General features: G+C 42.1%; 4 protein-coding genes and 1 long non-coding RNA gene across 7 annotated transcripts; 3 read left to right on the top strand and 2 right to left on the bottom strand.

Annotated features, from left to right (window-relative positions):
• On the top strand, positions 1–5,001 carry LOC6547633 (aspartate--tRNA ligase, mitochondrial). Of its 2 annotated transcripts, XM_001976232.3 has the most exons (8): positions 1–182; positions 431–581; positions 661–832; positions 993–1,496; positions 1,562–1,740; positions 1,802–1,891; positions 1,948–3,405; positions 3,469–5,001. In XM_001976232.3, exons 3-8 carry the CDS (start codon positions 664–666, stop codon positions 4,333–4,335), a joined length of 3,267 nt encoding a protein of 1,088 aa, XP_001976268.2. In that variant the 5' UTR covers positions 1–182; positions 431–581; positions 661–663; the 3' UTR covers positions 4,336–5,001. The 2 variants fall into 2 exon arrangements, with proteins under 2 accessions (XP_001976268.2, XP_026836307.1); XM_026980506.1 differs by lacking the exon at positions 1–182 and having other exon boundaries at positions 261–581.
• A 26-nt stretch (positions 5,002–5,027) lies between these two features.
• Positions 5,028–7,484, bottom strand: LOC6547634 (phospholipase A1 member A). Its single transcript, XM_001976233.3, has 5 exons — positions 7,314–7,484; positions 6,854–6,997; positions 6,421–6,798; positions 5,865–6,296; positions 5,028–5,802 (listed from the first exon to the last, which is right to left on the bottom strand). The coding sequence occupies exons 2-5, from the start codon at positions 6,888–6,890 to the stop codon at positions 5,180–5,182; spliced, it is 1,470 nt and encodes a 489-aa protein (XP_001976269.1). The 5' UTR covers positions 6,891–6,997; positions 7,314–7,484; the 3' UTR covers positions 5,028–5,179.
• A 588-nt stretch (positions 7,485–8,072) lies between these two features.
• LOC6547474 lies at positions 8,073–10,186 on the bottom strand. The gene has a single exon (XM_001976234.3). It carries the CDS (start codon positions 10,137–10,139, stop codon positions 8,175–8,177), a length of 1,965 nt encoding a protein of 654 aa, XP_001976270.1. The 5' UTR covers positions 10,140–10,186; the 3' UTR covers positions 8,073–8,174.
• Positions 10,187–11,434: 1,248 nt separating this feature from the next.
• LOC26526884 lies at positions 11,435–13,340 on the top strand. Its single transcript, XR_001448487.2, has 3 exons — positions 11,435–11,563; positions 12,060–12,200; positions 13,079–13,340. It is a non-coding gene; the product is annotated as an uncharacterized LOC26526884 (long non-coding RNA).
• A 1,569-nt stretch (positions 13,341–14,909) lies between these two features.
• Positions 14,910–16,262, top strand: LOC26526161. 2 transcript variants are annotated; one of them, XR_003407914.1, is made up of 4 exons: positions 14,910–15,223; positions 15,292–15,408; positions 15,467–16,015; positions 16,083–16,262. XR_003407914.1 is itself a non-coding variant. In XM_015157266.2 (2 exons), the coding sequence occupies exons 1-2, from the start codon at positions 15,123–15,125 to the stop codon at positions 15,392–15,394; spliced, it is 204 nt and encodes a 67-aa protein (XP_015012752.1). In that variant the 5' UTR covers positions 14,913–15,122; the 3' UTR covers positions 15,395–15,458. The 2 variants fall into 2 exon arrangements, 1 of the variants encoding a protein (XP_015012752.1); XM_015157266.2 differs by lacking the exons at positions 15,467–16,015; positions 16,083–16,262 and having other exon boundaries at positions 14,913–15,223; positions 15,292–15,458.
• Positions 16,263–16,481: the final 219 nt, after the last annotated feature.

The following is a 16,481-nucleotide window of genomic DNA, read 5'->3' as shown; positions in this document are numbered from 1 at the left end:
GAATGCGATTGTTTTTGCAGCACTACGGTCACACTTCATCGCTGCCCAAGCCAAAACAGTGACAGTTTTTTTTTCCTATAACTCGAAAAAGAATTGTCGTCCACTTGTGGGCCTAATATAAGTAATATTTCTGCTGTACAAAGTCGGCTCAATCTGGCCCCACACTCGATCCAGCTTTTGCGGTAAGATTTAATGATTCGCCAATTTCTTCGTCGGCTTTTAGCGACGCCCGGCACATACACGCATACACATTCGCTGTTTGGCCAGTGTGTATATGTGTGCCGCTGTCTGATTAGTGTGCGCCAGTGTGTGTGTGCAGCTCGTGCTGGGTCTGAAAAATTTTTCCTATATCGCCCCTTGCATGAGGCAATAGTTAAATGCGAGAGGGAAACAGATTCTGAAGGGCGACAAAAATGTTATTAATTTCCAGAACCCTTTGGAGAAGTCATCAGCGCCTCCAGCTGCAACAGCAACTCGTGCACAGTGCATCCAGTGGCGGTTTCTTGGCGGAAAGGCACATTCGGCATCGGAGCACCCCGGATTCGTTGGTCTCGGCACAAGAACCGGCTGATTGCGGTCACGTAAGTGCTCATGAATCACGAATTAGCCATTAGTCTCGTCCATGTCCAATCCTTAATCCTTAATAAATTCGGTTTGCAGATCATGAGTGGCAGATATCGTGGAGGTGGTGGAGGCGGTGGTGGCGGCGGACGATTTGGAGGCCGAGGTGGCGGTGGATATGCAGATAGTGGCGGTTACAATGACTTCGACAACTACCGCGGTGGCGGAGGACCAGGCTTTGGACCAGGTCCCGGGCCAAGTCACTTTAATAGTAAGTGTATATCTCAGAAGTACATAGCTTACCTTTTTCATAAAATTTCCATATTCAGTGTAATTGGTCCAACCGATTATATATATTTTATTAAAAATAGACAATTTACAAATACACTTAATTGTTTTCACTCGATATATTTTTCAATCTTTTATTCAAGTGGGTGGTCCTAACATTTCTGGCAATGAACTGATGCAGCTGATGAGTGCCATGGCCGCCAGCAACTTCAACATGACTTCACAGCCCCCGCAGCCCATGCGCCAGAGTTGCGGCGAGTTGCGCAATCACCATTGCGGATTATTTGTTGAGCTGTCCGGAAGGCTGATTAAGAAGCGGGTGAATCGATTCGCGGAGCTGCGCGATCGCAACGGCGGCGCATGCCAGCTTGTGGTTCTGGAAGACAAGCATCCGCGAGTGGCGCGGCGCATGAACAACATGCCCGAGAACACAACTCTAACTATTGTGGGTTTGGTGATGCGTCGACCACACAATTCGTGCAATCAAACGATGCCAACGGGCGAGATCGAGGTGGAGGTGCAGGACATCCTTAACATTCATTTCCCGGCCAGCGGCACCAAGAGAGCTAGTGACAAGCGCACATACAGCACAATGGTGCAGCAGCAGAGTAATCTTGGGATTACGAGCACCGAGTACAAGATTGCCAGTAAGTGGGAAAGTCATTTAAATTCTGGCAAATGGGTTAACTTATATTTATATTGTCTTTCACAGAGAACGAGAATATATTGAAGTATTTTGAAAATCGTGATCTCACCTGCAACGATCTTAGGCGCGACGATGTGGGGAAGACAGTGACGTTGGTTGGTTGGGTTCCCTCTACCAAAAACAACAAATTCTTGCAGCTCAAAGATGGTTATGGCCAAACACAACTAATGATCGAGGATCAGTCGGTAATGGAAAATATTATATGATTGTTTTTCCAAATTGTTTATCCTGAATATCTATTTCCAGCTTAGCGACACATTTCTTTCAACACCAGAGCAAACAGTTATACAAATAGTGGGCAAAGTTCTGGGGAGACCAAAAGCCAATGTTAATTTGGTAAGAATTAATAAACTCCATCGATTGGTAAAATGAATCAATTAGATCCCCTTTAGAAATACGATACTGGTGAGGTGGAAGTCAGTGTGACAAGCGTAAAAGTCCTTAATCCAGACGATCCCTACGATGGTCCCGTTAAGACCAAAGAGAAGCGGCAAAAGCTATCCATCGATGATCTGGAGGCTGAGGAGGCTGCCGCCGAAGCATCGGTCAATCTCTCTAGCAATAATGGAGAATCCAAGGAAGATGGTGCAGAAGCAGTTACCACTGCTAATCCCTCTGTAATTGCCGAGCAACGAGTGAAGGTGGCGGATACCAACAAGTTTGCCGACCGCACGCATAACTGCGGCGAATTAACCTCCAATGATATCAACGAAAAAGTCGTCATATGCGGCTGGTTAGAGTTCCAGCGGATGAACAAATTCTTCATACTTCGGGATGCTTATGGACAAACTCAGGTACTGTTGTTACCGAAAACAGAGGGTCTTGAAGAATACGCAGAAACAGGCGTGCCCATTGAGTCAATTGTGCGAGTTGAAGGTACAGTGATACCCCGCCCAGCGGCCACAATAAACCCTAAAATGCAAACTGGACATGTTGAGGTAGAGGCGGATAAAGTGGTTGTTCTCAATCCGGCAAAGAAAAATCTTCCGTTTGAGATCCGAAAGTTCAATCGAGCTGGCGAACGTTTGCGGCTTACTCATCGGTATCTGGATCTGCGTTTTAATGATATGCAACATAATCTTCGACTTCGATCGGCTGTTATTATGAAAATGCGAGAGTATCTCATCAATTATTTGGGTTTCGTCGAAGTGGAGACACCGACGCTCTTCAGACGAACGCCAGGCGGAGCTCAGGAGTTTGTAGTACCCACTCGCAAAGCGGGACACTTTTACTCGCTCGTACAGAGTCCGCAGCAATTCAAGCAGATGCTGATGTCCGGTGGAATTGACAGATACTTCCAGGTGGCCCGTTGTTACAGGGATGAAGCGACGCGTCCAGATCGTCAGCCGGAGTTCACCCAACTGGATATAGAGCTATCTTTTACCAGTAGGGATGACATCATGCAACTGATTGAGGAAACCCTCCGTTATTCGTGGCCCAAAGATTTCCCGCGTCTGCAAACACCGTTCCGTCGTATTACTTACGAGGAGGCAATGGAAAAGTACGGAAATGACAAGCCGGACACTAGGTTTGGTTTTCTTTTAAACAATGTGTCGGAAATCATTGAAAAGAGTGATGATTTCAAAGAAAAATACGAGGATCTAGGCGCTTATGCCATTGTGGTACGAGCCAGTGAAGCCTTTTGGAATGGAGCTGCTCGAAAGCATTACGAAAGTCTAGGCAAGGAGTTCAAGGGTACGTTGTTCGTGCGTAAGTTTGGACCGACACAGGATGTACAGGAGAAACTTGGAAAGCTTTTAGGCGAAGATGTGGCTACCGAGATCGCCGATAAATTTGATCTTGAGGAGAACGATCTTCTTTTCTTGGGCATTGGTCCAAAAGTGGAAACGGTAAGCAATTTTCTAGTTATTTAAGTAAGATTTATAATTTTTTTTGTCTTTATCCGCCTACAGCGCGCAATATTGGGTCGCATCCGACTGGACTACCATGAGTTTCTGGTGGAGAATGCCAAAGTAAAGAAGCCTAATGACTTCCGTTTCCTGTGGGTGATTGATTTTCCATTGTTCGAGCGAAATCGTGAGACTAATCAGTTGGAGAGCGTTCACCACCCATTTACCCTGCCACATAGCGATGATCTGGATAACTTTGCCACTAGCTGCGAAAACCTGGAGAACATACGCTCCCAGGCTTACGATTTAGTGCTGAACGGCCAGGAAGTCGGAGGTGGTTCCATTCGCATCCATGATCGAGACATGCAGCACTTTATATTGGAACAGATACTGAAAATCCCACATGATCATTTGTCGCACTTACTAAGCGCATTGGAGTCAGGATGCCCGCCTCATGGCGGCATAGCATTGGGTTTGGATCGCTTGATTGCCATCTTATGCCGTGCGCGATCAATACGCGATGTGATTGCATTCCCCAAATCACTTAATGGGCGTGATCCGCTTTCAAACGCACCAGTTCCCATTTCCGATGAGGAGATGAGGCTGTACCACCTTTCTGTGGTTGAGGAGGAAGAGGCCAGCACAAATAACACATCACACGAACAGGAGGACGACGATCCCGATCAAGAACGTGCTCCTCCATCTCCGCTGTCGGCGACTAGCGAATCCGAGCAGCCGCAAATGGACGCGGACATCAAGAGAGAGCCAGAAGATCAAAAGGAGGATTTTGATCCCGAATCAGTGTCAGTCAAACCCCCAACCAAAGCGGCAGTAAAAGCTGATCCCGAAGAAAACCCACCAGCTGAGCCCGTTGCATCGGTGGCTGCTACGCCAACCAGAGCCAGAAGGACCGTCAAAAAGAAGGTCTAGGACGGGTGATTATTAACATTACGGATAACGAATTAGCATTTTACGTGTAAGCTATGTGGTCAGGGCGGAGGAAGGCAGCTGGCGGGCGCATTAGTAGGCCATTCGGATCGGGTTAATTAACGAACGAATCCCATTTTATACACACTGTTGTATACCAAAAAAAATATGTACCCACCATGGATCTTCACAACGGACTTCAATACCAGAATATAGGACCTAGGACAAACACTGTACCCTCACATCTTGACCCGAATGTCCTCATTCTACAAATCCATTTGAAATTATTATGGCAACAAATTTATTACAATTTACAAAATATACAAAACAGCTATTGTATTCGCGATTGTTTAATTATACAATGCTTGAATTACAGTATCCATTTGTTTCGGATTTTTGCAGATAATAATTGTTGTAATAGAACAGATTAAAACGAAATTCAACTCAACTAAAATTCCTTACTTAAATTCACAAAAGAGTATGCTTTCCACATCACGGATGTTTAATCTGTAAACATACAGCACGGGGTGTACAGACATTTGTATCCTTTTCTGATTTAGAACCATAATGATTTTATTTATATTGCATTATCTTCGTTTATGTTCAGTATAATCCAAATCGATTTACCTATTTATTTAGCTGGATAACCAATAAAATTCATTAAAAGGATGCCACGATGCTAAACATATTGCTCTCCAGATTTTGTATAAAGAAAATTAGGTTTTAAACATAATTTATTTTGTTCGCATTGTATTTGAAAATATGAATATAGACTTATGTGACTCTTATATATTAGTAAGGAATGGGGGCAAGGAAGGATTTTAAATAGCTTAGAACATCGAATGGGCTAATCCACAGTGGGCACGGCAAAGATGTTATTCTCCATGAATCCATATGTAAGATTTCTTCTGTAATCCCACCAGCTATGTGTGGGACGTGCCTGCGTAGCTATCTGGCGGTCGTCTGGCTCAACAAACTCCTCTGGTTCCTGCTCCTCCACAGAATCACCGTCACCGTCGCCGTCGCCATCGTTCTCTTTCTGTTCCGGACTGAAGCTCGTCCAATGCTCGTAGGGATCGTGCTCACTGGGCCACATCTGAAGGTTGTTGAAGTTGGCTGCCAGTTTGCCAAACTGATCGATGTGATGCAACAGGGGATCCACGCCTTGATTTGGAGGCGCCTTCAGTACCTGGGACGGAGCTCGCCAGTGTGGCTGCTTTGCGCCCAAAGTGGGCAGATCCGTCCACTTGCCCAGCGCAAATGGCGAACTGTCATTGGTGTCTATCATAAACATTCCTCTTGTGGTGGGCCGTATATTGTCGCCAGCTTCAAGCAAAAAGTTCGTTGGAGGACACATTCCCAAAAGGTAGGATATGTAGCCACTGCAGGCCCATCCCCAAAAACCCTTGGGTGAGCGGATGGATTCCAGGAAGTAGGCTGGAGCACGTTGGTGACTGCAGGCAAAGGAATCTGAGCAGCACAAACATGAATTAGAACACATAATTATTGAATATGCATACTATTATACTCACTAATTTTCTGTCCATTGCATCCCGGCTGCATGATTCCCCCATTCATGTAAAAATCCGCATGGCCACATCTCTCCATTTTCCCCTGGACCAATGCATTTGTGTGTATCACATCCACATAGCTGGCATCGCTAGGGTCCAGTTTATCCGCCGCGCCGGAGGTGATAAAAAGAGGCATGGCTGGATCCAATCCCGTAATCCTTGGCAGCATGAACGAACTCAAATTCCTGGCTATGTAGTTGGGCACTTGTGCTCCCAGTGAGAAACCTATCACATGGATATCCGTATTACCCGTCTCCACCAGGCGCTCCACCAACTGGGCTGTGCAGGTTCCAGCGTGTTTGGTGTTATGGACGGCACTTATGTAGCAGGGACCTGGTGACAGGATACTCCAGTCCACATATATGATGTTGTAGTCCGCTTTGGCCAGGTATTCTAGAAAATAGTTGCATTCTTTTATACAAGTTTTTGTGCATATTCCATCTGGGATACGAGAATATTGTTTTTATCCCCAAGGATATGTGAATCATATAAAACTGGCTGCTTTTTTTTTACTCACCCTCTCTCATCTGCTGCAGGGGATGTAGAAACATATCCGAGTTGTAGCCGTGGATGATAATCTTAGTGGGATATCGAGGGTTAAAGTAGGAGTCAGTCAGATTGGACTTCTCTAGGGACTCGTCTATGTGGAGGCACTGTCTGTCCATCGGATTGTGTCGCGTGTAAATGTAATACTTGACATCCGGATCCGGACAACTTCGACCTATAGCCCATTTGCACGGACCGATGGTGATGTCCCTATTCGTGGCTGTTGTTGTGGGTGGAGGTGTGGGTGTGGGATTAGTAGTTCCCTCGGTGGTGCTCTCATCCTCAAGTTGAATGGGAATAGGTTTTAGATTTAGAAATCCCTTTCCGATAGTCTCCCGGCCGAAGCTGGCTAAAAGTTATCTTTGACTAAATGAATAAACTTATAAGCCATTGGATTTACCCACCGAGAAGCAGCAAAGCAATGACAAATCGCCAGTGCATTTTGCAATCTGGAAACTCGAACCACCTGTAGTTCCGATTAGTTTGAAACACCAAACGAATTCCTTGGCCAGTTTTGCGAAGCGTTCGGTCTGAAAACGTTGGAGAAACTAAGAGCCGGCTGGTCGAGTCAAGGCGATTGTGGCCAAATTATAATGAGATATGCAAATGAGTGAGTACTTTTGATGGTGTGATTGAGTGTGGCAATAAAGTGAGAGTTGCGGGTGGAAAAGTGAAACCGACTTAAGAATTTTAGGCGTCATATGTAAGTTATTTCAAGGGGACTCAAATAAATGTAGTGCAAATTGTTTTGTGAGTCTTCATGTGTAACGATTCAAGCGCTTTATCTTTCACGAATTCAGAAGTCTTTATGATTTGTTTATAATTTTTGAGAAAAACTCATAAATGCATTAACACAACACTTACTCACTCAACGACACGCACTCATAGACGAGAAATACACTTACCTACGTGATTGCGTTTTTAATTAGCAACGTTTACTGAATGAAAACTTTTTGTTATTATCACCAGCGATCTTGGCCCACGTACAAAGGCGAATGCTCGCAGGCCTCTTAAATTTATAGGAATCATGTCTTACGGATAACCTTATATCTTACGAATTATTATTGACTCGCTCTGGTTCTGAAGACCCACATAGATTACTAGGGATACTTCCCGACCCGGGTCAATGAAAACAAACTAGAATGAGGTATGTATTTTCACTTAAGTGGGCAAATAACCAATTTAAATATAAGTACATTAACTGGAGCTTTCTTTATGGCCGTTGTGTAGCAAGCAATAAATATTTGCAAAGATTTTCACAGTTCGAATATTTGCTTTTCTGCTCTGGAATTGTTTTCGATGCCTTTGCGGTTTATTACCGGTACGTGTGTCTAGACGCCCACGATTTTCCTCTCGAAATCCACTCGGAACGGACTTATAATATATTATATTGATGATACATATGTGCATGCCAATTTGCTGCTATATGGAATGTCAAACAAAATGCGTATAAATGGCTAGATGGAAAGACATTTCCCGCCTGTGTCTTTAAATGACCGACATGTGGGCAATATTGTCAAATTCATTAAAATTTGAATAGCTAATCTTCATATGTAAAAACTATAAAACTTGTGGGCGGTTGCGTTTGTTTGAACCATTTTTTAATAGGCCATTTTGATACAGAATGTTGATGGCAAGTATATTCTAACGTGTAAATTTCAGTTTTTATTTTCTATTTATTTCTAATATTTCTACATTTCAAATTGAAACTTAAAATTTGAGACATCAAGTAAGTGGCTTTTCACACATATTGATCATGCATCTGGATGGGGGATTCATGGCCTTCTCGGCTCCGCACTTGAAGGCCTCCTGGAACTCAGGAAGATTCATGTAGCCCCTATTCAATTGGGCGGCGAATATCTCCGTGCGGCGGTTGCATAGCTGCTGGGCCACTGCATAGAAGAGTACCCTTTGCGGATCCAATCCGAAGTATTGCAGCACAAAGGTCTCCGCAAAGGCGAACCTTTCACCCTGAAGCCAAAAGTTATAATCCCTGAGGGAGTACTGAAAGGAGCGATAGAACTGGAAGATCTCACCGATCTCGTGCGAACCAAGTGGTCTGTATATAGGAGCTAATTTTGCATCGTAGTGTTGCAGTGATTGCATTTCTAGGCAGTCCATGGCGGCAAAGTGGCCATCGGTGTCCAAGAGAAGCCGGGATTCCCTCCAAAGTTGCAAGCCTTGTGTGGCATAATAGTGATAAGTGGGGCGGTGCAGGGAAAGCAGCACAAAATGGAGAAAATGTCTCAGGAAATAGGCTGGCTGATTTACATCCTCCTCGTCCACATACGGCGAAACAAAACTATGACGCAGTTGGGCCCTTCTGAGGATCAGGAGATTTCCATAGAAGGAGTGCTTTACGAATCCCAATCCTCCGTAGTGTTCGTTTAGTTCTGTAATATTCAGATAGTTTTCTGCATGATTTTGAAGAATGCGTGCCACCTGAAGCTCCTTTTTCTCCACCGAAGCTGGCCACAGGTGTCCAAACCAGTCTCTCCTGGACAACTTGGATCTCCTAAGTTTCTGGAAGAGAGTGGTATGAAGTTGATAGGACGCTAGAGCGACTTCCCTGCTCAGCTGGGGTCTCAAAACATGCCATTGCCAATATTCCGCGTGCAGTAAACGCTCGAACTCCTCAGATACCCTGTAGCAATCGGGATATCGAAGCTGCTCCCTGGCCTGCCACATCACATAGTTGTACACTATGCGCGGTTCCGTTTGCCTGAGAACTTCCCAGCCTTGAGTGATCTTCTCGACATCTAGCAGAAACTTGCGTGCTCCCACCAGCCGCTCTTCGGTGAAGTTTAGTGCGGCGAAATACTGCTGAAAATAGTCCATGGTGTTTTCATCCAGGAGCAGCTGGTCCTCACTTGGTCTGGAGCTGGTGGCTTTGGCATGCCTGCTCAAGCTTCTTACGAGTGGCAGTTCTCCTCTCATTGCGCGACACAGGACCCTCATCTCGTGTGATATTATGCGGGGTACTTGATGATGTCGACCTTCCCAGACATCAGATAGGCTAGATTGGAAGTCCGCGAGACTGGGACAGGGCAGCTCATCCATGGGACTCACATAAATCGTGTCCATGGCGAAATAGATGTCAAGTAGCGTGGGTACGCCATGGGCCAAAAGTTGAGCTGACAGAACTATCCAATTCAGCTGCCCATTAAGGCTCCTACGCTCCCATTGATGGCTGAGGAAAGGCCAGGCAGAGAGCACATCTCTATGTCTGGCCAGGAATGGAATCTCCGCCAGCATACGTTCCCAATGGGTTGCCACACGACTGGGGGTAAAAACATTCCGTTCTCCCCTCTTGCGGCATTCCCCATAAAGTTGAGAAATCAGCCGTCCTGGTATAGTTTCAAAATTTCCAACCTCAGCCGCAAAGAAGTTCATTCTGTCCTGTTTGTTATACAAATAAGGTGGAAGGAAATCATCTGGATTCTCCTCCTTCGCTTGGTCGAAGTTTCCACAAGCATGTGCATAGAAGTCATCGCACGGATCCATTGAGTCATTCTTCATTTTTACCAACTGCTGCAAGTTGCTTTTGTACAAATGGCTAAAAAACTGGCCCGATTCCACCTCCGATTCCACCTCCGTTTCCACTTCCGCATCTGAGCCCGCATCTTCCTCATTCTGAGACCTCACTACTTGAATAATAGCGAATAAAACAAGCTGAAGCTTCCAGCGCATTTGGTGTATATTTTATTGTGATCCGCTCGTTTGTTTTGTTCCACGAAAACTGCGCAAAATCGTGCTCAGAATTCCTCCCTAATGACTTGATAAGCCACGGAAGCTGCGGATTTAGCTATATATTCTCGATTCTATCAAAGTTCCAGTTCTCTTTGCGCTCTTTAATGGATCTCGCCTTGAACTTAAAGATCTTTGCTGTCCGTTTTGCCCTACATCGCCTTCTAATGCAATAGTTTCATAATGATTTAGCTTTCGTTTCAAGCGTGCATGTAAAATCGGTTTTTACCAATTTTGGACATGCGAATTTCATGTAAATATCACGTATATATATCTGTTGGTGTAGTGTCTATCCCAAAAATTATCCACAATGTGCCTAACAAATATTGCGCATACGCAATGTGGTCACAGCTGCATTAGCTCAACCAAAAAACCCTAATCTATGAGGTCGAGTTTTAATTTTTTTTATTTCATTAATGTTTCAGTTGATCTACATGAAATAATTATCTTGGTCATTATTTATATATATTCTTGTGTCAAGCCATTTTGTTTTTTTTTGCCATTTGCGCAGTGCATTTTCAAATTGACTTAATGACAAGTGTCAGCTTAGGGAAAGTGTGTGTTTTTTTAGAAAAGTCAAGGACCCGAAATGTGTGACAGTTGTTTATGAACATTTTTGGCTGTTATTTATATGTCAACAGACCATATGATTGGAGGTTTAAGGAGGTGTGGCGATGTAGAATACGCCTTGTGCTTCTCAGTTAAGAAGGTATTAGGCAGAAAGGATTTACGTACGCCAAGTTGAATCTTACGCATATATTTGAAAGGAAATATATATAAATGACATAAACATGCAGTGCTATTTCTAATTCAAACGAAGAAGCTTGTAGATACCATGCCAAATTTAAACCTCATGTTTTTAGTGCCTTTGCACTTGCGGAAATTCCAAAATGCTGTCAATACTTTCGAGGGAAATGTTCCGAAAAATGGAACAAGCCATATACTAGATGTCAAAATTATTTTTAATGAGCGTATTGTTATTGTTGGTGATTTGGCTTCAGATCCGGCCAACGGCTGCTGAAAAACTGTCAAAAGGCGCGCAGCAAATTTATTATATTTATTTTCGATGTTATTTCTACGCGACTTTCCAAAAAGTCTGCACTTGCCGCCCTGGTAGTGGCGTCTCATTTTGACCAATGGGACAAAATATTTCTCTACATGTATATCCAAAAGCACGACCACACGCTCACCAATCTATATCCACTTGTCAGATCTGCTCCAACTGCTTGTGTATGGATGCTTGCAGATCGCAAAGTATTTCATCTATATCCCAATTGGTGGACGGGCCAACAGTTTTAGTTGAGCCAAAGGCTTTCAGCAGTTAATAGCGCAAAATTGTGTCTTTCCCCAGCGGACAAAAAAGCAAGGTAAAACGCAGTAGACAAGTGAAGTGATACAAAATAGTGGTAGTTTCAGAATCGAAGTCAAGTGTGTCGGGTTCGTAAATATATCCGCAGCCGATTCTTTTCAATTTTTTTCTATTGGAACCGTTCCAACCTATAAAACTGGAATTATTTCAATCTATATAGACATACGGTTCTTCGATTGCTCTATCAGAAAATCAAAGAGCACAGAAACATTATATAGATGTAGCCAGACAAAGACGAAGGAAAAGAAAAATTTAATACTTTCCATATGGCTTTCATATCTGTCGTCTTTATATAAAATTTTTTACGAATACCATTGAATTTTATTTGATTAGATTATTTTGAAAGAAAATCATATGTGCTGCGCGAAAATTTATTGCCGCCTTTTTTATGTTTCTACGAAGATAAACTTCTCACGCGCCAAATAAAATATATTTAATGTATAAGTAATCCGAAAATAGGGACAAGTAATAATAAGTCAACTCTTTATCTGCAGCAAATTCAATCAAGATGAGCGAAGCCCGTAACTTGTTCACCACCTTTGGCATCCTGGCCATCCTGCTTTTCTTCCTTTACCTCATCTATGCCGTATTGTAAAATGTTTCCGGCAAGTAGATGGTCCTTAGCGGAACAAAAGGTAAGACAAAAGGCGTTCTAATAGATTTAAGGGTAGATTAAGGTAGCTAGTAAATACAAAATATGGCGAAAATACTTTTGTGCTGTAAGCAATATTTGCTTCAATGTACAGCATTTCGATTACCCCATTTTCCCATTGAATTTGATCGAGATAAATCCACATCAATCACGAACCTTGAAATAGTAATTGAGGCCAAAATGTGCCATAAACTCAATGAGGACTACGTGATTATTCAAGATTCTTTCAATATTTGCAAACGTTTTAAGGCAACAGATTCGCCAAACGTACAACTAAGAAATAAAGTAAATAAATATGTTAATCAAGCACACAACTGGAGAAGAGAACATCTTCGCCAGCAAAAAAACCAAACCAACCAAAAAATAAATAAACAAAACATTTTTCAAATGACAAGGTCCAGTCGGGCAGAAGCAATTTGTCTAGGTGTAGTCCAGCAGATGAATAATGTTCAAAGACCACAGAAAATTGGCTAGAATCGCATGGAATTCAAATATATATATATGTATATATCTCTAATATGCAGAGCGGGCTCGTATGTAGATATACAGATCTAGAAAATATTTGTGCCGCGTCTAAAATATTAGCAACAACTGGACTCACATACAATCAAATGGCCGGTGATACATACATAAATATAAATGATTTTTTATATATCGTCTATATAATCGGATCTATATGAATGGGTGCGTGCGCCCAGGCGATAGCCATAATTCCAAGCGCTGGCCAACTTTTTGTGGAGAAGTGGAATTCAGATCGGGAAATTCAGTTATTGCGCGCCTTTAGCTACGAACGGTTGGAAATCTCTTGGAGCAATTAAGAAAATCCCATCGATCCATCTAAATCCGTCTTATCCCCAATAGCCAGCAGCCAAATCAAACCAATCAACATGAATGAGGCCAAAAGTTTGTTCACCACCTTCCTCATCCTGGCCTTCCTGCTGTTCCTGCTCTACGCCTTCTACGAAGCCGCCTTCTAGGCCCACATCCCCACCATGATCACCATGACCACCAGTACCACCACCCATCACCCACCATCAAGAATAGCTTACATGTTGAATTTCAATTCCAAGCCGCCGGCCATGCCATCATCTTGTGGTGCGGTGGAGCTTCTAGGACCCTACGCGTTTAAGATGTTTAGCATTTAATGGATTTCTACTAGTAACCTAAGCCAGGTGAGCACTCAACCCGCTGCCAATTAAATCAATTATCAAACGCACACATCAAATAAATTAACGAAACACACCCTCGACGGCCAAGAAAAACCAAAACCTTGAATACATTTTTTGGCAGCCATTTGGCGATGCTCGCGTTAATAAATAGACTTTCCGTTTCTATTTTTTAACGACAAGATTTCGACATGGCCCACTAAACACCTTCCTGTCGTCACAGCCCCCCGTCATTTGGAAGCATTCAAAATCATTTTCACATGGCGTTTTCCGAATGTCGCAACTTTGTGATTCAAAATGATTTTCGCCCGAATAATATGCCTCCCAGTGCAAAAGCACAAAAAATGTTCAAAGCGACAGTTTTTTATGGCCTGAATTTATGATTGGCGAAGGTGGAAATTATAATTAATTTTCATTAAATGTTTTTGCATATTTCAAGCACAACTATTCGAGTATAGAGCGCTATTTTCGAGAAAGTCCAATGCTTTCAAAGACCCAAAAATAAATCTCTAAGAAGCTTATGTAGTCCGAAACAAAAAAGTGCCAGCAATTGTTTATGCCAATGCGGCCACTTGAGCAAACCAAAAACTGGAATAATACATTTTATCAATTGCTGGGAATGATTCTTCTATTGCAATAAATAAATCGAACACTGTTATAAAATAAATGTTTCAATAAATTCAGATGACGTCAATGCCACCAGTTGCCAAAATCGGAGGACGGATCAGGAGGAGCACATTGATGGGTAACCCCTGCCAAGTGGTAAGTATCATTTATTCGGATCCCCTGGGTTGCGCTTCAATTAAATATTTTCGCAAATATTTATCCGTTTGTTTTTTCACAGTGCTCTGCCACATTTCTTCCATCTTTGAGGCGCCGCAGGATCGATTTGTTTTGAAAACTTTGCTGTCGGCCTTGGCGTCATCTGCTCTAATCATAAATATATAGTTTTGTGATCTTTATTATTTTTGTTCGGCAATGGAATCTACTTAGTTTGCAATTCATAGACCATGATGTACAGTATAAGCAAATTAAGAACAACATCAGCAATCAATGTGAACCATCGATAATTGGTTATTTCATTGTTAGACAATCACGTTTATTTCGCACTCGTACTTATTAAGACATGCATAATGTGTAACTGCATTTTACTCGACTTTTCTTAAATAACTTGTGAATAACAACCGCAAAAACAGCAACAACAACTGCAGGAATAAAAACACAAAAACCAAACTATTTATTAGCTTATTCTTTTATTGCGTAAAATGGGCGGCTCTTACTTATAATAATCAAGAATCAATGCAATGATATATTGGCATATAATGAAATTATAAATTTTATTTATAAATATTTTAATTTATAAATTATGAACATTGTGGGGCGAACTTAAAGCTATTATTTATCAGGCATACTTTTAGGCTTACTTGAATCTTGAATCGGTAAAAATACCGAATTACCGATTGGTGTGTTTGTTCGTGAGCAACTAGACAAAAAATACACAAATATTTCTGAAATTTAATGAAACGAATAGAATACTGTAACAATAATAAAACAAGATTTCATTTCAGCTTAAACTGATTAAAAGAATTTATTTAGTATACTTAAACTTTTCTGAGGAGCACCGCTCTGTTGCGTTGCTTTGGAGAGAAATCCGTGAGTCACTCGATTGGATCATGCACCCGGCAGTCGAACTGAACTGCACAGCGAAAAGATAGTCGGTGCGTGGATTTTCCAGCGAAATGCCGAGAGATTCGAGCTGTCCCAACTGCGATTCGCAGTCCATGGTGTGGAAACGTCGTTTGACTATCTCGCGGTTCAAGAAGTTGAAGATGGATTTTTGGTACTTGAGTATACAAGTGTACATGCAGATATTACTTCCAAATCAACTGAAATGTGCTTATTTGTTAGTGCCCTGTGCTGCTGTCGTCGATATTGTGGAGTCGGCATCTATAAGACCTATTTCAAATGCAGTTCCTGTGGCTGGAAGGGCAATCCTAACCGATCTCACTAAGATGCCAAGCCTATGTACTTGCATATCTCATTTATAAATAAAAACGCAATTCTATTTCAACATACATTACAGTCAGCTGTTGCATTTCGCGTCTGCTGTTTACCACACAGTGGAGCTGAATGAATGCGAAAAGCTTTCGAGCTTTGGGAGTACACTTTGAAAAATGACTTACGCTCAAATAATTAATAATAATAATAACAATACGGAAAATAGTTGCTCCCTTCCGTGATTGAATATAGCAATAGCCATATGGCTATATGATTCATTCTCCGAGCGATTTCTTTACCGGCATCTTACAATGGTACATAAATATATGCACATAATATGTATGTCAAACCTTGTTGATAACAGGGGGCCTTATCAGCTTAGCTTGGACTTTTCACAGAATTCGGGAGTAGCGTTTGGAGGGTCCGTAAGTGGCTCATTGATGGAGCTTAGTTCTGAAAAGATGCCGTTCGATAGAAAACCAGCTTTCAAAACGCGCTCCTCGGAGGTTTACAGGAGTTTATCCGAACCGACGGCTACAAATCCGAGTTCAGACGCGAGAGATACTTCCCAAGTATGCCTAAATTCTGAGGACCTAAAGTTGTCTTGGGGCCAAAGATTTTGGTTTAGTGTGCGGTATGGTGCTTAAGCTGAGATTGCCTTTGTCGAGATCAAATACAGTTTCATAATTAACTAATTTCAGGTCCTTTTGTTGCTGCGGAAAACCCGTAAAATGAATATGCTGAATGAATACAATACAAATCCAAAAACTATTGAGTGTTTTAAAAAAAGTTAATAATGGTATTTTGATTGAAATGTATGTATAACATTATTTATAAAATGATTAAATATAATGTCATACCTGCGTTTGACTCAGCACATTCTTATCTGTATTGCAAATGCTCTGCACGCGAAAAAGGTCAAATGTATATTTTTTTGAATAATATAAATATAAATATTTCAAACAGGCATACCTGCATTAAAGTGTAGATTCAGGAGACATGTAGAAACTTTCAGTTGCAGTATTTGGGGCTGCGGCTTTCCTAGTTAATTGCACCAGAAATCAATTGAACTTCTATTAAATCTCGCTTTCAAAGAATTA

This window comes from Drosophila erecta, unplaced genomic scaffold (genome assembly GCF_003286155.1).
Source record: "Drosophila erecta strain 14021-0224.00,06,07 unplaced genomic scaffold, DereRS2 tig00000092-arrow-pilon, whole genome shotgun sequence".
Taxonomy (NCBI): domain Eukaryota; kingdom Metazoa; phylum Arthropoda; class Insecta; order Diptera; family Drosophilidae; genus Drosophila; species Drosophila erecta.
This window is presented reverse-complemented; position numbering and strand designations above follow the sequence as displayed.